The sequence below is a fragment of the Callithrix jacchus genome, chromosome 2 (genome assembly GCF_049354715.1).
Source record: "Callithrix jacchus isolate 240 chromosome 2, calJac240_pri, whole genome shotgun sequence".
Taxonomy (NCBI): Eukaryota; Metazoa; Chordata; class Mammalia; order Primates; family Cebidae; genus Callithrix; species Callithrix jacchus.
This window is the reverse complement of record NC_133503.1, coordinates 139,880,569-139,904,794: the sequence shown is the minus strand read 5'-3', so window position 1 is coordinate 139,904,794 and position 24,226 is coordinate 139,880,569. Positions and strand designations below refer to the sequence as shown.

General features: G+C 42.1%; 1 protein-coding gene across 1 annotated transcript in view; it reads left to right on the top strand.

Annotated features, from left to right (window-relative positions):
* The first annotated feature begins 14,511 nt into the window (after positions 1-14,511).
* Positions 14,512-24,226, top strand: part of NAIP (NLR family apoptosis inhibitory protein) — a 32,942-nt gene continuing 23,227 nt past the window's right edge. The window contains 7 exon segments of the mRNA XM_078365985.1: positions 14,512-14,671; positions 17,191-17,290; positions 20,337-20,407; positions 23,516-23,837; positions 23,839-23,908; positions 23,910-23,944; positions 23,946-24,088. Coding sequence (XP_078222111.1) covers positions 14,512-14,671; positions 17,191-17,290; positions 20,337-20,407; positions 23,516-23,837; positions 23,839-23,908; positions 23,910-23,944; positions 23,946-24,088 — 901 coding nt within the window.

The window sequence follows — 24,226 nt, the reverse complement described above, 5'->3', positions numbered from 1 at the left end:
AGGGTGGGGTGACCAACCAACTCTCCCTGATGAATCAAATAAACCCTTAGGATGATGCAAAAGTAGAATCTACAGTCACTTTAAAGCAGTGTGATGTAAAGAAAAGGGTGGCGGAGTGTCTCTAGGACCGAAGGACATTGACATTGTTGTGGATAAAATGCCCTGGAGTGGCAAAAAACTTTATTGTCATCATTGGACCACGGTGCATAATGTATTGTTACATCTGCTAATAAAAAGTTAAAGAGCAATTAACTTAATTAGTTTAATGTGACCATGCAACTGTAGGTTTAAGAGTGAAAAATGGGCCAGGTGTGGTGGCTCACGACTGTAATCCCAGCACTTTGGGAGGCTGAGGTGGGAGAATCCCTTGACCCCAGGGGTTTGAGACCAGCCTGGGCAACATAGGGAGAACCCACCCTGCCCCTGTCTACAAAAAATGGTGGTGTGTACCTGTAGTACCAGGTACTTGGGAAGCTGAAGTGGGAGGATCACTTTAGCCCATGAGGTTGAGGCTACAATGAATGGTGATCAAGCCACTGCGCTCCAGCCTAGGTGACAGAGTGAGACCGTGTCTCGAGAAATAAAACTGAAAAATATCCATACAAAAACTTGTACACTAATGTGCACAGCAGTATTTTATAAATAGCCAAAAAGTTTAAACAATCCACATATCCATCAACTGGGTTGAGGAATAAAATAAGGCATATATACCTTTCAGCCAGAACCGCCATCTTTCAGTAATTTGCCAAAATAACGAACACAAAGGGAAAGAGGAGAGGCACCCGGTATACGTGCTCTAGGCCTTTTAGAAGGCGTGGAGTTGTTCCTTCGGCCATGTATATGCAAACTTATGAGAAAGGTGGCACTGCAGACATCAAGGGAATGGGTATCCTTTGAAAAGGAATGTCCCACGTGTGTTACCACAACTAAACCGGAAGAATCTACAGTGTCACCAGCATGCCGCTGCCATTGTTGTAAACAGTTAAGGACAAGATTCTTGCCAAGAGAATTAACGTGTGTATTGAACACATTAAGTACTGTAAGAGCCGAGATAGCTTCCTGACATGTGTGAAGAAAAATTAACAGAAAAAGAAGCCAAAGAGAAAGGGACCTGGGCTCAACTGAAGGACCAGCCTGCTCCAGCCAGAGAAGCACACGGTGTGAGAACCAGTGGGAAGGAACCTGAGCTGCTGGAACCTATTTCCTATGAATTCATGGCACAATCGGTATTAAATAAAAGACCTCTGGACTATAAAAAATAAAATATGGTATATGTATGATAATAAAATGTGGTATATCCACATAATGAAACACTATTTGACAATGAAAAGGAATATCAAGTACTAAAACAAAACAACATGAATGAATTTGGCTTCCTTTTTTTGTTCTTTTTATTTTTTGAGCACCTCTACCAACATGAACATTCTGCTAAGTGAAAGCAACCAGACAGGAAGGACCACATATGGTAGGATTCAGTTTATATGAAATGTCCCCAGTAGGCAAATCTATAGAGACAGAAAGTAGCATAGTAGTTGCCTCAGGCTAGGAGGGGAACAGGGAAATGGAAAGCTAATGGTGCAGTGTTTCTTTCTGGGCTGATGAAAATGTTCTAAAATTGATTGTGGCGACAGTTGCACCTGTTTATGAATATACTGAAATCTATCGAATTGTACATCGTACTTACTTTTTTTTAGAGATGTGGCCTCACTGTGTTGCCCAGGCTGGAGTTTAGTGGTGCAATCATAGCTCCCGAAGCTTCGTCCTCCTAGGCTCAGTAGATCCTCCACCTCAGCCTCCCAAGTAGTTAGGACTACAGGCACATGCCACCATGCCCAGCTAAGTTCTTGTTTTCTTCTTAAAAAGATTTTTTAGAGACAGGATCTATCTAGCTGTGTTGCCCAGGCTGATTCAACTTCTGGCCCCAAACAATCCTCCCACCTTGGCCTCAAAGCACTGGGATCACTGTACCCCGAGTTGTACATTTTAAATGGGTGAATGTTATGATGTGTGGATTATATTTCTTTTTTTTTTTTTTTGAGGTGGAGTTTTGCTGTTGTTACCCAGACTGGAGTGCAATGGCACAATCTCTGCTCGCCGTAACCTCCATCTCCTGGGTTCAAGCAATTCTCCTGCCTCACCCTCCCGAGTAGCTGGGACTACAGGCGCGTACCACCATGCCCAGCTAATTTTTGTATTTTTAGTAGAGACGGGGTTTCACCGTGTTGACCAGGATGGTCTCGATCTCTTGACCTTGTGATCCACCCGCCTCGGCCTCCCAAAGTGCTGGGATTATAGGTGTGAGCCACTGTGCCCAGCCGATTATATTTCTTTTTTTTTTTCTTTTTTTGAGACAGAGTCACTCTGTCGCTCAGGCTGGAGTGCAGTGGTACGATCTCAGCTCACCAGTGGCTCACACCTGTAACCCCAGCACTTTAGGAGGCCAAGGCAGGAGGATTCCTTAATATTGGGAGTTCCAGACCAGCCTGCCATGTAAAGACCCTGTTTCTACAAAAATAAAGAACAATTAGCCAAGCATGATGGCATGCACCTACAGTCCTAGCTACTTGGGAGGCTGAGGCAGGAGGATTGCTTGAGCTGAGGTAGTCAAGGCCACACTGAACCATAATCAAGCCACTGTGCCTGGGTGACAGTGTGAGACTCTGTCTCTGAAACTAATTAAAGAAATAAGTAAGAATGATTTGCATATGAGGGGTATAAAATGGTGTATGCTGGAAGGTTAAAAAAAAAATTAAACATGGCTGGCCGCTGTCTGTGGTGTGATCTGTACCATCATGTCTGTCCTGATGTCGCTGCTGCTGTGGGCCCTGACAGGCTTGGCTCAGTGGCTCCTGGTGCCTCGCGCCCAGGTCCATTAGATGCCGCGGGAGCAGAAGCTTGGGGCCCTGGAATTGGCCACTGGGCTCACCTCCTGCTTCATAACCTGAGGGCTGGGTCCTGACACACCTGGAGAACAACAGGAAGCAGGAGTGAAGGGGCCCGTTTCTGGCCCTCACAGTGAGACCTGACCTGCCCCACCAGCCCATCCTGGTCACATTCCTGCATTCCTGGCCCGCCTCCCCTGGATCATGTCGTTCAATTCCAGTTACCTCTTCTGCAATCGTGACCTCTCGATGTCTCCATGATGACCTCCTGAGACCACAAATATTGACCCTGCTTGGTAACATAAAATCTATTTAAACCTTAAAAAAAAATTAAGCATTATTACAAATGGTTTCATGTACTGCTAAATATATACCTAATGAAAACATTGTATTTTAAAACTTCCAAAAGAGTTTTTATTACTGCAATGGTCTTTAGTTCCTGGCGTAGAAGAGGAAGTACATTTTAATTATTTTTGATGCTATGTTTACTAGTATTTTATACATGACTTTGTTCCTACCAAATATAGATTCATTCCTTTAACAAGTTTTTAAACTTTCATTGTGTAAAATTTCATACAAAGATAGAATAGTGTAATAAATACTTGTCAATGCATGGCCAAATGATATTTCATCGATTTCCTACCCACCTTTTTTTCCTGGAAATAACAATAACTATATTATTTGTTTTATTTATTTTATTTGAGACAAGAGTCTCACTCTGTTGCCCAGGCTGGAGTACAGTGGTGTGGTGCAATCTTGGCTCACTGCAACGTCCACCTCTCAGGTTCAAGTGATTCTTGTGCCTCAGCCTCCTGAGTAATTGAGATTACAGGCATTATCATCACACCTGGCTAATTATTGTACTTTCAGTAGAGATGGGGTTTTACCATGTTGCCCAGGCTGGTCTCGAATTTCTGGCCTCAAGTGATCCACCCACCTTGGACTCCCAAAGTCCTGGGGTTACAAGCATGAGCCTCCTGCACCTGGTCAAGATTTATTTTGAAAGTGAGTTTTGCTCTGTTGCCCAGGCTGGAGTTTAGTGGTGCAATCTCAGCTCACCGAAACCTCTACCTCTCAGACTCAATCAATCCTCCCTCCTCAGTGTCCTGAGTAGCTGGGACCCCAGGTGTGTGCCATCATGCCCAGCTAATTTTTATATTTTTTATAGAGACTAGTTTTCACTTCGTTGCCCAGGCTGGTCTGGAACTCCTGGTTCTACAAACTTCTGGGCTCAAGTGATCTTCCTGCCTCAGTCTCCCAAAGTGCTGGGATTACAGGCCTAAGCCACTGTGCCTCGCCCCTTAAGATTTTTAATTTATGGATTTCCTCTTTCTCCATCTCTTTTTTCTTGTAACTTATTTGTTAAAGAAGCCATAGGACTCTGTCCTGTAAAATTTTCTCTATTCTGGATTTGGCAGAATGTGTTCCTATGGCATCATCTAACATGTTCCTCCACCTTCTGCATTTCCAGGAGCCTGACAGTTGCATCTAGCAGTTTGGTCAGGCTCAGGTTCTATTTCTGTGTGTGTGTGTGTGTGTGTGTGTGTGTGTATGTGTGTGACAGAGTCTCACTCTGTTGGCCAGACTTGAGTGCAGTGGTGCGATCTCAGCTCACTGCAACTTCTACCTCCCAGGTTCAACCAATTCTCCTGCTCAGCCCCCTAGTAGCTGGGATTACAGGTGCGCACCACTACACCCAGCCAGTTTTTGTATTTTTAGTAGAGATGGGGTTTCTCCCTATTGGCCGGGCCGATCTCAACTCCTGACCTCAGGCAATCTGCCCACCTCAGCCTCCCAAAGTGCTGGGATTATAGCTGTGAGCCACCGCACCTGGCCTCAGATTCTGTTTTCTTTCTTTCTTTTTTTCTTTTCTTTTCTTTCTGTTTTGAGACAGAATTTTGCTCTGTCACCAGACTGGAGTGCAGTGGCTCAATCTTGGCTCACTGCAATCTCCGACTACCTGGTTCAAGCAATTCTCCTGCCTCAGCCTCCCAAGTAGCTAGGATTACAGGCATGCGCCACCACACCCAGCTAATTTTTTTGTATTTTTAGTAGAGATGGAGTTTCACCATGTTGGCCAGGATGGTCTCAATCTCCTGACCTTGTGATCTGCCTGCCTCGGCCTCCCAAAGTGCTGGGATTATAGCCATGAGCCACCACACCTGACATAAGAGTCTATTTTCTTTAACAAATATTTGTCAGGCACCTACTCATGCAAAGTTGTTGGTTGGATACTAAATTAACCACAAAACTGGTCACAGATATTTACATTTATACCTCACCTTGCACATGGACAGCCATGCCCACAGAAGTGAATGGAGGACAGGCACAGTGGCTTATACCTGTGATCCCAGCACTTTGGGAGGCCAAGGCAGGTGGATCATGTGAAGTCAGGAGTTCAAGACCACCATGGCCAACATGGTGAAACCCTGCCTCGGCCGCGTGCAGTGGCTCACGCCTATAATCCCAGCACTTTGGGAGGCTGAGGCAGGTGGATCACAAGGTCAAGAGATCGAGACCATCCTGGTCAACAAGGTGAAACACCATCTCTACTAAAAATACAAAAATTAGCTGGGCATGGTGGTGCACGCCTGTAATCCCAGCTACTCGGGCGGCTGAGGCAGGAAGAATTGCTTGAAACCAGGAGGCGGAGGTTGCCAAGATCGCGCCATTGCACTCCAGCCTGGGTAACAAGAGCAAAACTCTATCTCAAAAAAAAGAAAAGAAAAGAAAGAAACTCTGCCTCACTAAAAATACAAAAATTAGCCTGACATGGTGGCAGGCACCTGTAACCACAGCTACTTGGGACGCTGAGGCAGGAGAATTGCTTGAGCCTACAAGGCAGAGGTTGCAGTGAGCGGAGATCATACCACTGAACCCCAGCCTGGTCAACATAGCAAGACTCTGTTTAAAAAAAAAAAAAAAAAAGGCTGGGCACAGTGGCTCATGCCTGTGATCCCAGCACTTTGGGAGGCCAAGGCAGACAAATCACTTTAGGCCAGGAGCTTGAGACCAGCCATGGCCAACATGGTGATGCCCCATCTCTACTAAAAATATAAAAATTAGCCGGTAGTGTGTACCTGTAGTTCCAGCTACTCAGGAGGCTGAGGCAGGAAATTGCTTGAACTCAGGAGGCAGAGGTTGCAGTGAGCAGAGATTACGCCACTGTACTGCACCCTAAGCAACAGAGTGAGACTCCATCTCAAAAGAAAAAAAAAAGTGAATGGATATCTTTGATATGTTGTGATAGGTTATGTGGGAAAGCAATATGCACAACAATATGTGCAAATGCGAGACTTTAAAAAATTTTAAAACCACTCAAACTTTACATGGAGTTGTTTGAAAATATATAGAAAAACTTGTGAAAAGATATACACCAAACTGTAGATACTTCTGTCTGCATCTGGATTTGTTGGGGGGGAAGTAGTGATGGATTTTCACATTTATTTTGTTCATTGTTGTCTCATTTGAAATTTTGGAATAAGTATGTATTACTTTTGTAGTTGAAAAGAAAGTGAGATTAGGAGGGTGGAAGTAAACAAGAAGAGGAGAAAGAGAGTCAGGAAGATGAGAAAAGGAGAGAGAGAGAAAAAGAGTTGCAATGGCATGCAAAGACAAAAGAAAAGAGAAGTTCTTCTGGGCAAGCAGATGACGTGGTTATAGGGACAGATGAAGCTAGAATTGTGAAATCATTTGATAGTCACTCTGGCTCTTGATGTGTCAAAATAGCCACCCAGCCAGTCCTTGTCAGTGCTGATAGTGCACCATACATGTATGCAACAGTGAACAGCAGCCCCAGCTGGAGCACAAGCCACTGCTCATGGGCCCTGTCTCAGCTCTGGCCTCAGCTCAGGCTTCACTTAGCTTCAGGGTCACTATGTTTAGTGTTGCTGGGTTATATACTGAACAAGGTGGCACCATTCACACATTATCACATTATCATGCGACTTTCACCCATTAGAATAAAATGGAATTGGAATGCAATGAAATTGGAATGGAATGGAATTGGAATTGGAATGGGCATGGAATGGAATGGAACTGTCATTGGAATAGAATGGGAATGGAATTGGAATTGGAATGAAATGAAATTGGAACAGAATGGAACTGGAATGTAATTGGAATGGAATGGAATGGAATTAAAATGAAAGAAAATTGGAATTAGAATAAAATCGGAATGGAATCACAATGGAATTAGAATTAAAATGCAATTAGAATGAAATGGAAATGCAATTGAAATTGGAATTGAACTGGAATGGAATTCGAATGGAATGGAATTGGAATGGAATGGAACTGGAATGAAATGGAATTGTAATTGGAAGGAAAATGGAATGGAATTCTAATTGGATTTTAATGGGAATGGAATTGGAATGGAATTGGAATGGGAATGGAATTTGAGTGAAATGGAACTGAAATGGAATGAAATTGGAAGTGAAATGAAATGAGAATGGAATTGGAATGGAATGGGAATGGAATTAGAATTTGAATAAAATGGAATTAGAGTTGGAATGGAATGAAATTAAAGTTGGAATGGAATTGGAATTGGAATGGAATGGAATTGGAGTGGAATCAGAATGGGAAAGGAATTAAAATGGAATGGAATTAGAATGGAATGAAAATGTAATTGGAATTGGAATGGAACCAGAGTGGAATTGGAATGGAATGGAATTGGAATGGAATGAAATAGAATTAAAATGGAATGGAATTAAAATGGATTGGAATTGGAATGGAATGGAATGGAATGGCATTAAAATTGGAATAGAAATGGGAATGGAATGGAACTGGAATGAAATAGAATTGGAATTTGAATGAAATGGGAATGGACTTAAAATTAAAATTAAATGGAATTAGAGTGGGAATGAAATGGGAATGGAATGGAATTGGAAAGAAATCAGAATGGCAATGGAATTGGAGTTGAAATGGAATGGAAATTAAATTGAAATCGGAATTGAAATGAAAAGGGAATGGAAATTGGAATGGAATTGGAATTGGAATGGACTGGAATTTGAATGGAATGAAAATGGAATTGGAACTGGAATAGATTAGAATTAGAGTTGAAATAGAATGAAATAAGAATGGATTTGGAAGTGGGATGGAATTAAAATAAAATGAAATTGGAATTGAAATGGAATGAAATTGAAATGGAATGGAATTGGATTTAGAATGGAATTGAAATGAAATGGAATTGGAATGGGAATGGGAATGAAATTGGAATGGAATGGAATTGGAATGAAATGGGAATGGGAATGGAATTGAAACGGAATAAAATAAAATTGTAATGGAATGGAATGGAATTGTAATGGAATGGAATGGGAATGGGAATGAAATTGGAATGGAATTAAATTGGAATGGAATGAAAATGGGAATGAAATTGGAATGGAATGGAATGAAATTGAAATGGAATGAAAATGGAATTGGAATGGAATGGAATTGTAGTTGGAATAAAATTGGAATGGAATGGGAATGCAATTGGAATTGGGATGGAATGGGAATGGAATGGGAACGGGAATGGAATAGAATTGGAATAAAATTGGAATTGGAATGAAATGGAATTAAAGTTGAAATGAAATTGAAATGGAATGGGAATAAAATTGGAATTGAAATGAAATATAATTGGAGTTGGAATTGAATGAAAATGGAATGAGAATGGAATGAAATGGAATTGGAATGGAATGGAATGGAATTGAAATTGAATGGAATTGGAATGAAAAAAGAACGGGAATGGAATAAAATTGGAATTAGAATAAAATGGAAAAGGAGTTGGAATAGAATTGGAATGGAATGGGAATAAAATTGGAATTGGAATTAAAATGGAATTAGAATTGGGATGGAATTGGAATGAAATGGGAATGGCAATGGAATTTGAATGAAATGAAATTGGAATGGAATGGGAATAAGAAGGGAATTGGAATGGAATGGAATTGGAATGGAATGAAATTGAAGTTGGAATGGAATTGGAATAAAATGGGAATGGAATTGGAATTGTGATGGAATTGGAATAAAATGAAATTGGAATAAAATGGAATTGAATTTGGAATGGAATTGAAATGGAATGGAATGGGAATGGAATTAAAATGGAATGTAATTGGAATGGAATGGGAATAAGAATGGAATGGAATTGGAATTGGAGTTGGAATGGAATTGAAATGGAATGAAATTGGAATGGAATGGAATTGGATTTGGAATGGAATTGAAATGGAATGGAATTTGGATGGATTAGAATGGAATTGAAATTGGAATGGAATGGAATGAAATGAAATTGGAATGAAATGGGAATGGGAATGGAATTGGAATGGAATAAAAACTAAATGTAATGGGAATGGGAATGAAATGGAATGGAATGAAAATGGAAATGGAATTGGAATGGAATGAAATTGGAATGCAATGAAATTGAAGTTGGAATGGAATTGAAATGGAATTGGAGTTGGAATGAAATTGGAATGGAATGGGAAGGGAATTGGAATAGGAATGTAAATAAGAATAGAATTGGAATGGAATGAAATTGGAATGCAATGGGAATAAAATTGGAATTAAAGTAGAATATACTTGGAGTTGGAATGGAATGAAAATGGGAATGAAATGGTATTCGAATGGAATGGAATTGGAATGAAATAGAACAGGAATGGAATGGGAATGGGAATAAGATGGGATTAAAATTGGAATAAAATGGAATTAAAGTTGGAATGGAATTGGAATTGAAATGGGATTGGAATTGTGATGGAATTGGAATGGAATGGAAATGGCAATAAAAGTGGAATGAAATAGGAATGGGAATTGAATTGGAATGGAATGGAATCAGAATGGAATGGGAATGGATATGGAATTGAAATGGAATGGAATTAGAATGGAATTGAAATTGAAATGACATGAAATTGGAGTTGGAATGAAATTGGAATGGAATGAAAAGAATTGGAATTGTGATGGAATTGGAATGAAAGGAAATTGGAATGGAAAGGAATTGGAATGGAATGGGAATAAGAATGGAATGGAATTAAAATTGGAATGAAATGAAATTGGAGTTGGAATAAAATTGGAATGGAATGGAATGGAATTGGAATAAAATGAAACTGGAATGAGATGGAATTGGATTTGGAAAGAAATTGAAATGGAATGAAATTGGAATGGAATGGAATGGAATTGTAATGAAGTGGGAATGGGAATGGAATGGAATTAGAATTGGAATGAAATGGAATTGGAGTTAAAATGGAATTGGAATGAAATGGAATTGGCATGGAATGGAATGGAAATGGAACTGGCATTGAATGGAATTAAAATGGAATGGCATTAGAATGGAATAGAATTGGAATTGGAATGGAATGGAATTGGAATTGCAATGGAATTCAAATGGAACAGAATTGGAATGTAATTGGAATCAGAATGGAATTAGAATTGGAATGGAATTGGAATTGGAATGGAATGGGAATTGGAATTGGAAAGGAATGGAATCAAATTGCAATGGAATTGCAATGGAATTGGAATTGGAATGGAATTGGAATGGAGTAGAATTCCTTGGTTCTGAAGGCTCAAAGCCAGAGTTGTTTTGTATTTATTGGTGGATATTGTATTAATGGTGGATGCCATTCCTGGGCAGGTGTTCTTTTGAGAGCATCTCATCTTATCTGAATTGTTGCAGTCATAAAGAATATGCAATGATAAACCTTGTCATAGAAATATGTGCATACATGCAAGCAATGCAAAGCAGGAGATGTGTGACAGTCATGAAGGGATTTCTTATGGGATTTTTAGAAAGTCTTGGGAACCGAGACTTGGACATACAACCTTGAACCTCACTCCTTTGTGCCTTCCCAACCCTATTTTGTGTGGGTCTGAGGAAAGTGATTTCATCTTGGTATCTGCAACTTCCACAGCAGATAATAATGTACAGCTTGGGCTGGGTGCGGTGGCTCATGCCTGTAATCCTAGCACTTTGGTAGGCTGAGGTGGGTGGATCAGCTGAGGTCAGGAGTTCAAGACCAGCCTGGCCATCATGGTGAAACCCCATTTTAGAAAAAAAATAAAAACAATGTACAGCTTGTCTGGTGGTTGTCAGGATGAGAAACAAAGCATATGAACAAATACTTTGTAAAAATTACCATGTATAATGTGAGGATGACTGATGACCAACTATTTTGCCTTTCATTTGTTTGTCATCATAAGCACATGGTCAGCCAATAAAATTTAAGAGCTGGAGTTAGAACCAGAATCCCCAAGTTTCTTGTTGGTTACTCTGTCTTTAGCTTTTTGGACTTCAATTTTTTGCTTTTTTTTTTCCTTTAATTTTATTTTTATTTATTTATTTATTTTTGGGAGACAGAGTTTCACTCTTGTTTCCCAGGCTGGAGTGCAATGGTGAGATCTTGGCTCACTGCAACCTCCACCTCCTGGGTTCAAGCGATTCTCCTGCCTCAGGCTCCTGAGTAGCTGGGATTACAGTCATGCGCCACCACATCCAGTTAATTTTGTACTTTTACTAGAGACAGGTTTTCTCCATGTTGATCAGGCTGGTCTTGAACTCCTGACATCAGGTGATCCGCCCACCTCGGCCTCCCAAATTGCTGGGATTACAGGCTTGAGCCACCACGCCCGGCCCTGTTGCTTCTTTTATAAACGATCAACAAAATGTTTGAGTATACTCTTACACTTTTTAAAATGTGGCACTTGGCCAGGTGCTGTGGCTCACGCCTGTAATCCTAGCACTTTGGGAGGCTGAGGTGGGTGGATCACAAGGTCAAGAGATGGAGACCATCTGGCCAACATGGTGACCTAGAGCCTTTTTCTTTCTCCAGGGCTGGCTTCTGATTGGCTCTGCTTGCCTTCCTGAGAGTCTTCCCTTTATGAATGAAGCCACTTGTCCCAGCTTCCCTCTGCTGTCTCTATCTGAATGCCTGCTATGATATTCTGACCTAGGTGCTGTCACCCATAGTGGGCCTCAGAGCTGGCTCTTCCCAGCTGGCTAACTATCTTTAATCAGTAAGAATTTCCTAGTGGAGAGTGATGGGAAGTCTAATCCAAACTGGCTTAAACAAAAATGAGAATTTATTGACTAACATGACTCAGAACACCAGAACACTATAGAGAACAGGCCTGATAGTGGGAGGAGGGGTGTTTTCTCGAAAAGAAATTGGGTGCAGCTTTCCTAGAAGAAATCAGTTACTCAACATATAATACCCTTATGAATTAAGTTACCATTCTGTGTCTCTTACTTCCTCATTTGCCAAAGTACCTCTGTGATATCTAAATGCAAGTCTGTTTTCAAGGTCAGTTTCTGGAAAAAGTGACCCTGAGAAGGCTTCCTGCTGAGGAAATGAATGGATAAACATTCACAGCATGTGTTTTTGTGTGTTTGCACTGCATAAAAACAATTCCAGCATCAACAGAAATCAAAAAGGAATAATTTTCTGATGACACTGCTGTTCCCTCCAATGAAACTGTTCATTCTGGGGGAAAGTTCTTTCAGTTCTTGTTCATAGATAGGTGTAACTGTGCTAACCTACCCTATGTTAGCCAGACAGACTCCATTTTGCTGAGAGCCAGATAGACTCCATCTTGACCTCCACCTCACCCCTCCTGCCACTCTTACCTTAAGTGCATACCTGGGTCTTGCTACTGTGTTGGGTCATGCTGTACTTAGAACTATAGAAACATATAAACTTTGTAACCATAGCCTGCTTGGCAAGTCCCACTTGCCATTGTGAATGCCCCCACCTTGATTGATTATATGACAAGTATTGAATACCCCCCTTGGTAACCGGCAATCATGGGAACCACTTGTGTATACCCTCCTTAAAAATCAACAATCATGAGAACCTCTTGCCTCCTAGTTACCAGCCTCCTTATCTAACTTGCTTGTTCTACTTCTGTAAACTCTGCTCCAGCTAGGCTCCCCCTCTCCTACCTAAATCAAGGTATAAAAGATAATCAAGCCCCTTCCTTGGGGCCGAAAGAATTTTGAGCGGGAGCTGTCTCTTGGTCGGCTAAAAAATAAAGGACTCATAATTTGAAACTCAGAGCCTGGTGTTGTTCCATCTAACTCTCCTGGGTATAACAATACTTCATAAATCAAACAATCAGGCCAGGCGCAGTGGCTCACACCTGTAATCCCAACACTTTGGGAGGCTGAGGTGAGCAGACCACTTGAGGTCAGGTGTTCGAGACCAGTCTTGAGACCTCCACCATGGTGAAACCCTCTGTCTCTACTAAAAAAAAGAAAGAAAATTAGCCAGGTGTGGTGGCACATGCCTGTAATCCTAGCTACTTGGGAGGCTGAGATCGCTCCATTGCACTCCAGCCTGGGAGACAAGAGTGAAACTACATCTCAAAAAATAAAAAATAAGCTCCACGAGGAAAGAGATTTTTGTCTGTTTTGCTCATTATTGAATGACATGAACCAGAAGAGTGCTTAGCACTCATGAGGCACTCAGTATTTGTTTAATGAACAAATCAGAAAAAATATATTTAGAGCTCAAGAAAAAACCCCAGCAAATCTAGCAGCCCTTATGTAAGTGAATGCATGACCAAGCAATTGCCTCTTACCACATTATTGCCAGGTTTATTCCACCAGCAATAGAATCAAGTCTCTTTGTGAGATTATATTTCTTCAGAAAGAAATTGTTTTTTAGCTCTGCAAAAGGATCAAACTAGAAACAGCATTTCTCATCTTCCTTCCACTCTGGGAAAGCTGGGGCAGAGGAAAGCTTTCCAGAAATTTGAGGTTCTAGAGCTTGCAAGATCTGAAAAAGGCCAGAGGACTAGGATTTGAGTGAGGAGGTGGAGGATTGGAAAGGAAGAGGGTGAGGACACCAGACAGAGGGTCCTGAGGAAGGCTGATAAGAGGAAGATACAGTAGACTAGGGAGAAATGTATTGTGAGGCGGTCAGATTTTTTTGTCCCCATGGAATATTCTGTGAGGTAGAGTTGACAACTGTCTTCTCCTTCTCTATATTGCTGTGACATTTGTGACAGCTACTTGATCTCTCAGAGATCCGCATTAACCTCCACCGTAACTCATGCATGCTGAGCAAGACCAGCGAGGTACCTAGGAACCCTTCCCTGATCATCTTGGATCTCAGGCAGTGATTTAGCTGAGAGGAACCAGCGCATCATTGGTGGATTACAGAGGTGCTTCCTGATGACCAGCAGCTAAAGAGAAAATGCCAGAATCTGGTGGAAGACTCTGCATGTTTAGGAATCATGAATATGAATTTCCTGATTTTCTCCTGCAGGCAGAATGTGGCAAAGATTGCTATCCACATTCCTAGTATCTCACATCCTCCCATACTAAGAGAAATCCCAATTTTTAGCTGGGCACATTGTCAACCAGGAAAAAGATTAGGTTTCCCAGCTCCTCTTATAGCTAGGTATGGTCATCTAAGTTCTTTGTTTTTCTTTTTTTTAAATGGAGTTTCACTCTTGTAGCCCAGGCTGGAGTGCAATGGCATGATCTCGGCTCACTGCAACCTTCACCTCCTGGGTTATCTCTTTTTCTTTTTCCCCCCATTTATTTTGAAGCAAACTCTAGACATCATTCCAACTGTAACTGTAAAGGGACAACTTGAACACTGATACTTGCAATATCAAAGCCTATTGGTCTCTTTAATTTGTGCAGCAGCAATAAAGATATAGAAAAAAAAAAATGAAAGCCTGCTGGTCTCACCCTGTGCCTTTTATTCAAGCTTATTGCAATGACTGCATCTTTGCTGACGAAGAATTACAGCTGGACTCTTTTAAGGACTGGCCCTGGGAATCAGCTGTGGGAGTTTCAGCGCTGGCCAAGACAGGCCTTTTCTACACAGGTGAGTCAGTGGGTTGTGTCCACTTGCTAGCTTGACCCTTAATTCCCACATAGACTTTATCCTCCTGGGCTTGCGTTTAGCGGCACTCAACCATCTCCACTCACTTCAGCATTTTTTACAGGTTCTTTTTCTTTTCCTTTTTATTTGGTTTTGAGACATGGTCACCCAGGCTGGAGGCCAGTGGCGAGATCATGGCTCACTGCAGCCTCGATCTCCTGGGCTCAAGCAATCCTCCTGCCTTGGCTTCCCAAAATGCTGGGATTGCAGGCATGAGCCACTGTGTCTGGCATAGATCCCTTTTCTTTCCTGCATCATAAATCCTCTCTCAGTTTTCTGTACCTCCCTTAGATGGTGAAGCTTCAAATTTGAAACCTTAAGGTCTGGACTAACAATACAGGCATTTATTTGGGATAATTACCATGTCTTCTCTTTCTACACATTACTCTCCCTACCTCTTGTCCCCCGCTCCCAAGGTGCTCCTAGAAACTGTCACAGGACACTTCTTATATTTCTGTAATCAAAACTTAGTCACATGGCCAGGTGTGGTGGCTCACTCCTAATAATCCCAGCACTTTGGAAGGCTGAGGTGAGTGGATCACTTGAGGTCGGGAGTTTGAGATGAGTGTGGCCAATATGGTGGAACCCTGTCTCTACTAAAAATACAAAAACTTAGCCAGGCGTGGTGGTGGGCACCTGTAATCCCAGCTACTCGGGAGGCTGAGCCAGGAGCATCACTTGAACCTAGGAGGTGGAGGTTGCAGTGAGCCGAGATCATGCCATTGCACTCCAGCCTGGGCAACAAGAGCGAAACTCCATTTAAAAAAAAAAAAGAAAAAGAAAGAAAGAACTTAGATGACCATACCTAGCTATAAGAGGAGCTGGGAAACCTAATCTTTTTCCTGGTTGACAATGTGCCCAGCTAAAAATTGGGATTTCTCTTAGTATGGGAGGATGTGAGATATTAGGAATGTGGATAGCAATCTTTGCCACATTCTGCCTGCAGGAGAAAATCAGGAAATTCATATTCATGATTCCTAAACATGCAGAGTCTTCCACCAGATTCTGGCATTTTCTCTTTAGCTGCTGGTCATCAGGAAGCACCTCTGTAATCCACCAATGATGCGCTGGTTCCTCTCAGCTAAATCGCTGCCTGAGATCCAAGATGATCAGGGAAGGGTTCCTAGGTACCTCGCTGGTCTTGCTCAGCATGCATGAGTTACAGTGAAGGTTAACGTGGATCTCTGAGAGATCAAGTAGCTGTCACAAATGTCACAGCAATATAGAGAAGGAGAAGACAGTTGTCAACTCTACCTCACAGAATATTCCATGGGGACAAAAAAATCTGACCGCCTCACAATCTTAAGCCTTTGGAAAGAGTGTTTGCCATTTCTCCCTAGTCTACTGTATCTTCCTCTTATCAGCCTTCCTCAGGACCCTCTGTCTGGTGTCCTCACCCTCTTCCTTTCCAATCCTCCACCTCCTCACTCAAATCCTAGTCCTCTGGCCTTTTTCAGATCTTGCAAGCTCTAGAACCTCAAATTTCTGGAAAGCTTTCCTCTGCCCCAGCTTTCCCAGAGTGGACGGAAGATGAGAAATGCTGTTTCTAGTTTGATCCTTTTGCAGAGCTAAAAAACAATTTCTTTCTGAAGAAATATAATCTCACAAAGAGACTTGATTCTATTGCTGGTGGAATAAACCTGGCAATAATGTGGTAAGAGGCAATTGCTTGGTCATGCATTCACTTACATAAGGGCTGCTAGATTTGCTGGGGTTTTTTTCTTGAGCTCTAAATATATTTTTTCTGATTTGTTCATTAAACAAATACTGAGTGCCTCATGAGTGCTAAGCACTCTTCTGGTTCATGTCATTCAATAATGAGCAAAACAGACAAAAATCTCTTTCCTCGTGGAGCTTATTTTTTATTTTTTGAGATGTAGTTTCACTCTTGTCTCCCAGGCGGGAGTGCAGTGGAGCAATCTCAGTTCACTGCAACCTCATTCTCATGAGTTCAAGTGATTCTCCTGCCTCAGCCTCCCAAGTAGCTGGGATTACAGGCGCCCACCACCACACCCAGCTAATTTTTATATTTTTGGTAAAGACAGGGTTTCACCATGTTGGTCAGGCTAGTCTCAAACTCCTGATCTCAGGTGATCCACCCACCTTGGCCTCTCAAAGTGCTGGGATTATAGGTGTAAGACACTGTGCCCGGCTCCCTCATGGACTTCAGTTCCAGATTCTGGTTGCCATCTGTTGATCAAAGGAGAATGGGGCAGAGGGATGGTGCCTATCAAACTGCATGGTGTGTAGGAGCATTGAATGACTACTTGCTGGTTATCTTGTAGATGGGCAAACAGTCTTAAATAGAAAATTGCCTCACTGGTAACCAACTTCTGACTTTGCCACAAAACCCAACTGGAAACTGAATAGGCTTTCACTAATACAGGTCTGGTGGTTATTATCTGCATGTCAGTGGACAGATGCCCATGACAGTGGCACTTTTCAAGTTTTCTTACTTTTAGGTATAAAGGACATCGTCCAGCGCTTTTCCCATGGAGTGTGCTTAGGGAAGTGTCAGGAGGATGATAACTCACTAGATGATCACACCGGATATTTTCCGAGGTGAGTGGAATGAATATTAACCATCTGTGACTTTGGATGCACTTCAACGTTTTTTTTTTTTTTCTCATTTCCTGCCTTATTTTATCTTTAGATTGAGTCTTTATCCATTCCTCTGATTCAGGCTATGAAGGATGAGTCTTCACGTCTTATTTTTTTTGAGATGGAGTTATACTCTTGTTGCCTAGGCTGGAGTGCAATGGCACCATCTTGGCTCACCACAACCTCTGCCTCCTGGGTTCAAGTGATTCTCCTACCTCAGCCTCCTGAGTAGCTAGAATTACAGATGTGCGCCACCACACCTGGTTAATTTTTGTATTTTTAGTAGAGACAGAGTTTCGCCATGTTGGTTAGGCTGGTCTTGAACTCCTGACCTTATGATCCACCTCCCAAAGTGCTGGGATTACAAAGGTGAGCCACCGTACTCAGCCCCTTTCACATCTTTTGTGGCACAGTTGTGCTGGTAATTAACTTTATTGGCATTTGTTTGTATGAAAATGTTTATATTTTACCTTCCTTTATAGTTCTTTTCCTTGATAGGCCTATTAAAATATATTTTTTTCTTTTGTAAGCCACTTTACCCCTTCCTTAAGGGTCTGCTTTTATTTGGCTCTACATGGCTGACTTTGGACAGAAATATTAAAAGTTCTACTTGTTGTTTTCCTGAAGCTATGCTTCTATTTCTGGACTCATCGCCAAGTCATTTGAAGGCAATACAAATGAAGCATCTGGGCCAGATGCAGTGACTCACACCTATAATCCCAGCACTTTGGGAAACCGAGGTGGGAGGAAAGCCCAGGAGTGCCAGGCCACCCGGGGCAACATAGTTAGATCCTGTCTCTACAGAAAAAGAAAAAAATTGCCTGGCCTGGTGGCATGTGCCTGTAGTCCCAGTTACTTGGGAGACTGAGGTGGGAGGATCAATTTAACTTTGGAGTTGGAGGCTACATTGAGCCTTGATCGTGCCACTACCCTCAAGCCTGGGCAGCAGAGACCTTGTCTCAAAAGAAAAAAAGTATCCCTTTGCTTTGCTCCTGCTCTCCTGTGATTCCACAGCAAGGAATGGGCCACTGACTACTTACTCATGTGTATAGTTCTCATCTGTCCATTTTAATAATTGCAACTAGAGCTCCTTTTGAACTTTCTCTCTTGTTCTTCAAGCATACATCAAACCTGAGTTTAGAGGGTATTTGCATTCTGGTTACATGATGTTTGGCAAGGAGTTTCTAGAGAGTATGTTTGCGGCCATTCTTTAGTTTTGATACTGATGAAGGGTTTCTTTTTTTACTTTTTGTTTGTTTAAGACAGGGTCTCACTCTGTCACCCAGGCTGGAGTGCAGTGGTGCAATCACGGCTTACTGTAGCTTCAACCTCCTGACCTCAAGTGATCTTCTTGTCTCAGTCCCCTAAGTAGCTGGAACTATACATGTGTGCCACCCCCACCCCCTGGCAAAGTTTTAAAATTTTTAGTAGAGATGAAGTCTCTCTATGTTGTACAGGTTGGTCTGGTCTTGAACTTCTGGCCTCAAGTGATCTTCCTACTTTGGCTTCCCAAAGTGCTAGGATTACAGCATGAGCCACCACACCCAGCTAATTTTTGTATTTTTTAGCAGAGGCAGGTTTTCACCATGTTGGTCAGGCTGGTCTTGAACTCCTGACCTCAAGTGATCCACCCGCCGTGGCCTCCCAAAGTGCTGGGAATACAGGTGTGAGCCATCACACCCAGCTTTGTTTTTTTGTTTTGTTTTGAGACAGCGTCTTCCTCTATTACCCAGGCTGGAGTGCCGTGGCACAATCTCGGCTCACTGCAACCTCTGCCTCCCGGGTTCAAGTGATTCTTGTGCCCCAGCCTCCCGAGTAGCTAGGAGTACAGGTGTATGCCACCACTTCCTGGTTAATTTTTGAATTTTCTTGTTCTCTATGAAAACAAAGCAAAATTTTTGAATTTTTTTTTTTTAGTAGACAGGGTTTCGCCATGTTGGCCAGGCTGGTCTCAAACTTCTGGCCTCAAGTGATCTGCCCACCTCTGCCTCCCAAAGTACTGGCATTACAGGCATTAAACTGCATCCAGCAGTTTTTTTTTAAATAAAGTTTTTATTTGAAATTATTTAGATTTACAGAAAAAGTGCAAAGTAATACAAAGACTTCCTATATATTACTGTACCTAATTTTCCCTTATTCTAACATCTTACACTTACATCATCAGTGTACCAATTCATACACTGGTACATTACTATTTACTATAATCCAGATTTTATTTGGATTTCACCAGTTTTTCCAGTAATTTTGTTTTTCTTCCCAGGCAGTGCTGAAGAAACCAGTAATGTTTTTTTGTTCCAGAATTCATAGTTTGTTTTTTTTTCCTATTTTTGATTTTTTTTTTTGAGACAGAGTCTCGCTCTGTCACCATGCCATCGTGCAATGGCATGATCTCAGTTCACTGCAACCTCCGACTCCCAGATTCAAGTGATTCTCCTGCCTCAGCCTCCTGAATAGCTGAGACTACAGGCATGTGCCATCACACCCAGCTAATTTTTATATTTTTAATAGAGACAGGGTTTCACTGTGTTGGCCAGGATGGTCTTGATCTCTTTACCTTGTGATCCGCCCACCTCGGCCTCCCAAAGTGCTCTAGTTTTGATTCTTTAAGTTCACTTTTGTTGGTTTCATGTAGGAGTGTTACATATGCACTCATTCCACCAAATTCCCTTGATATCCTTACCATTACTTTATAAACCATTTATATTTCTGTTGCAGGGAGCCATTGACAGAGAGAATCACTGGAAATGATAGTTTTATACTTAATTCTTGTCACTAAAACTCTAATAGCGTTTTTAAAAACCTAATACAAGCCCAGGCACAATGGCTCACACCTCTAATCCCAGCATTCTGGGACGCCTAGGCAGGAGGATTGCTGGAGGCCAGAAGTTTAAAACCAGAACAGCCTGGGCAACATAGTGAGACCCTGTCTCTGGAAAACACACACACACACACACACACCCCTAATAGTTAAATGCATACAACTATTTTTATAACTTTTCACACTTAGTTGTTCAATTCTCCAAAATATGAAGTCCGCTGTAGAAGTGATTCCAGAACTTCAGAGCCATGATGAACTTTGTGAATAAAAAATGTAATGAGCACCATCACCTTGTTTGTTTTAGCAGCACATGATCTTATAATTGAAAACTGTTTTGAACAGGAATGTCTCATCATAAATAAGTAAATAGATTCTATAAAAATCTACTAAGCATCTATCATGTTCTAGGTGCAGACTGGGAAGATCACAGTAAACCAGTCAGGCACAATACCTAGCTTCATGAAATGTATAGTCAATCTCTTCTAGTTTATTTATTTATTTATTTATTTTTAAGACGGAGTTTCGCTCTTGTTACCCAGGCTGGAGTGCAATGGTGTGATCTCGGCTTACTGCAACCTCCGCCTCCTGGGTTCAGGCAATTCTCCTGCCTCAGCCTCCTGAGTAGCTGGGATTACAGGCACGCACCACCATGCCCAGCTAATTTTTCGTATTTTTAGTAGAGACGGGGTTTTACCATGTTGACCAGGATGGTCTCAATCTCTTGACCTTGTGATCCACCTGCCTCGGCCTCCCAAAGTGCTGGGATTACAGGCTTGAGCCACCACGTCCGACTAATCTCTTCTACTTTATAAGGCCCAGACTCTCTTAGACTTTGCTGGTTAGCATCCAGGCTAAATGGATCATCTCTGGATCTTCATTTGAAGGATAATAAGGCTGGATTTGCTACTTGGGCTTTTTGGGGGCTGGGAGGATGTTACTTTAACAAAAGCAAGTGTCCAACAAAACATAAACCCAGTTAATAGACTGACCACTTTAAGCTGAGAAATCTTACATAGTTCTCTGGGATATAAACCACTACTAATTTAATACACACATGCCCCACCTTATTTTGAGGATATGTGTTAGGGATGATATGCTTGTCATCCCCCAAAAAGAAAACAAAGCAATTTGCTATTTAGTTGATTCATTTTTTTATGTGAATTGAAAAATGACACTAAAGAAAAGAAGTTTGACGGCCGGGCACAGTGGCTCAAGCCTGTAATCCCAGCACTTTGGGAGGCCGAGGCGGGTGGATCATGAGGTCAAGATATCGAGACCATCCTGGTCAACATGGTGAAACCCCATCTCTACTAAAGATACAAAAAATTAGCTGGGCATGGTGGCGCGTGCCTGTAATCCCAGCTATTCAGGAGGCTGAGGCAGGAGAATTGCCTGAACCCAGGAGGCGGAGGTTTTGCTGAGCTGAGATCGCGCCATTGCACTCCAGCCTGGGTAACAAGAGTGAAACTCCATCTCAAAAAAAAGAAAAGAAAAGAAAAGAAGTTTGGGGATATAGAAATAGCTTATTATTATTATTATTTTTTGATACAGAGTTTCGCTGCTGTTACCCAGACTGGAGTGTAATGGGACGATCTCGGCTCACCGCAACCTCCGCCTTCTGGGTTCAGGCAATTCTCCTGCCTCAGCCTCCCGAGTAGCTAGGATTACAGGCACGCGCCACCATGCCCAGCTAATTTTTGCATTTTTAGTAGAGACGGGGTTTCACCTTGTTGACCAGGATGGTCTCGATCTCTTGACCTCATGATCCACCCGCCTTGGCCTCCCAAAGTGCTGGGATTATAGGTGTGAGCCACTGCGCCCGGCCCAGAGATAGCTTATTTTTTAAGGAAGAAACATAACCTTTCTAAATCCCAGAAAATTACTATTACACATCTGGGATTTAGAAAGATTATGTTTCTTCCTTAAACAGTAAGTTTAACTACATTTTCACTATTACACATCTGGGATTTAGAAAGGTTATGTTGGCCGGGCTTGGTGGCTTATACCTGTAATCCCAGCACTTTGGGAAGCCGAGGCAGGTGGATGACCTGACAGGAGTTCGAGACCAGCCTGGCCAATATGGTGAAACCGTGTCTCTAAAATAAATAAATAAATAAATAAATAAAGTCTCAAAGTTAAAAAAAAAAATAGGTTATGTTTCTAAATCCCAGGACAGAGGCTGCAGCTAATGATTTTTGGAGAATCCTTTTCACTCTAGACACGATGATTCTCATTACCTGGATAGTATTAGCCTATGGAATGTATCATATACGAACAACTGAGGAACACACACTCTTGCAGATGTTTGTAGATTATTAACTGCTTTATATTTGGAGCACCCTTCCTTCCTTCAATCAGCATAAATATTTGAGAGTGGGCTGGGTTTAGAAGATGTTTGGTCCCCAGTGATTATAACATGATGCACCACCCTCCTATGCAAATTCTGATTTAAGAAAGGCTTTTATTTTTCAAAAGAAACCACATGAAAGCAGTCTTTATAGCAGTTAATCCTACAGTGCCAGGTAAGAACTTTGAAGTAGTATGTGGGATTATATGTATGTGTAAATATATTTGTATACAGGGAGGTTGCAAAAAAAGAGTATAATTGTCCAAAGAGCTTCCAAAGAGGAGCAGCATTGCAACAGTGTTCTGTAGGAGCAAAAGTCAAGGTTCCTGTGACTTCTCTAGGGTGCAGGCAGGACCAAACTGATAGTAGGCAACATGTCTCAGGACAAGCAAACTGGCCCATAGAAGCACCAATAAGCAAGCTTCTTGCTTGAGATTTTTATTTTTATTCATTTTATTTTATTGAGACAGGGTCTCACTCTGTCACGCAGGCTGGGCTACAGTGGCAAGATCATGGCTCACTACAGCCTGAACCTCCCAGGCTTAAATGATCATCCCATCTCAGCCTCCCCAGTAGCTGGGACCACAAGCGCATGCCACCACACCTGGCTAATTTTTGTGTTTTGCCATGTTGGCCAGGCTGGTCTCTAACTCCTAGGCTCAAGCAATTCAACTGCTTCGGCCTCCCAAACTGCTGGGATTACAGGCATGAGTCACTTTGCCTGGACTCTTTACTAAGATTTTTAAAATGGGAAACTTATATATAAGAGTCCATGGTGCTTCTAACAAGCACACATTATGTCTAAGTCCATGTTTCAAGTGGGGCGCTTTGGACACATGCTTCCCACATTCTGATTTTTGAGGCAAAACCTATGAGATAATGGCAATGTGGGAATCATAGATGGCTGTGGAAGGTCCTAACACATTCGTAGTACACAGGCAGAATCATGGAGTGAAAAGGGCATGGTGTTGAGAATGAGGGAGATGTAACAATGAATCCTAATTGTGCCCCTTTTTCTTCTCTCCAGTGATGGCACAGGATGAAGCCCAATGGTTTCAAGAGGCAAATAATCTGAGTGAGCAGCTGAGAGCAGCTTATACCAGCGCCAGTTTCTGCCACATGTTTTTGCTTGATATCTCTTCCAGTCTGGCCACAGACCACTTACTGGGCTGTGATCTGTCCATTGCTTCAAAACACATCAGCAAATCTGTACAAGAGCCCCGAGTGCTGCCGGAGGTCTTTGCCAACTTGAATTCTCTTATGTGTGTGGAGGGTGAAGCTGGGAGCGGAAAGATGGTCCTCCTGAAGAAAACAGCTTTCCTGTGGGCATTCGAATGCTGTCCCATTAAACAGGTTCTAGCTCGTTTTCTACCTCTCCCTTAGTTCCACCAGACCAGACTAGGGGCTGGCCAGTATCTATTGTCTGTGACCAACTCCTAGAGAAAGAAGGATGTTACTGAAATGCACATGACGAACATCCTCCAGCAGTTAAAGAATCAGGTCTTATTCCTTTTAGATGACTACTAAGAAATATGTTCAACCCCCCAAGTCATAGAAAAACTGATTCAAAAAAACCACTTGTTGGCCAGGCGCGGTGGCTCACGCCTGTAATCCCAGCACTTTGGGAGGCTGAGGCAGGTGGATTACGAGGTCAAGAGATCGAGACCATCCTGGTCAACATGGTGAAACCCCATCTCTACTAAAAATACAAAAAATTAGCTTGGCATGGTGG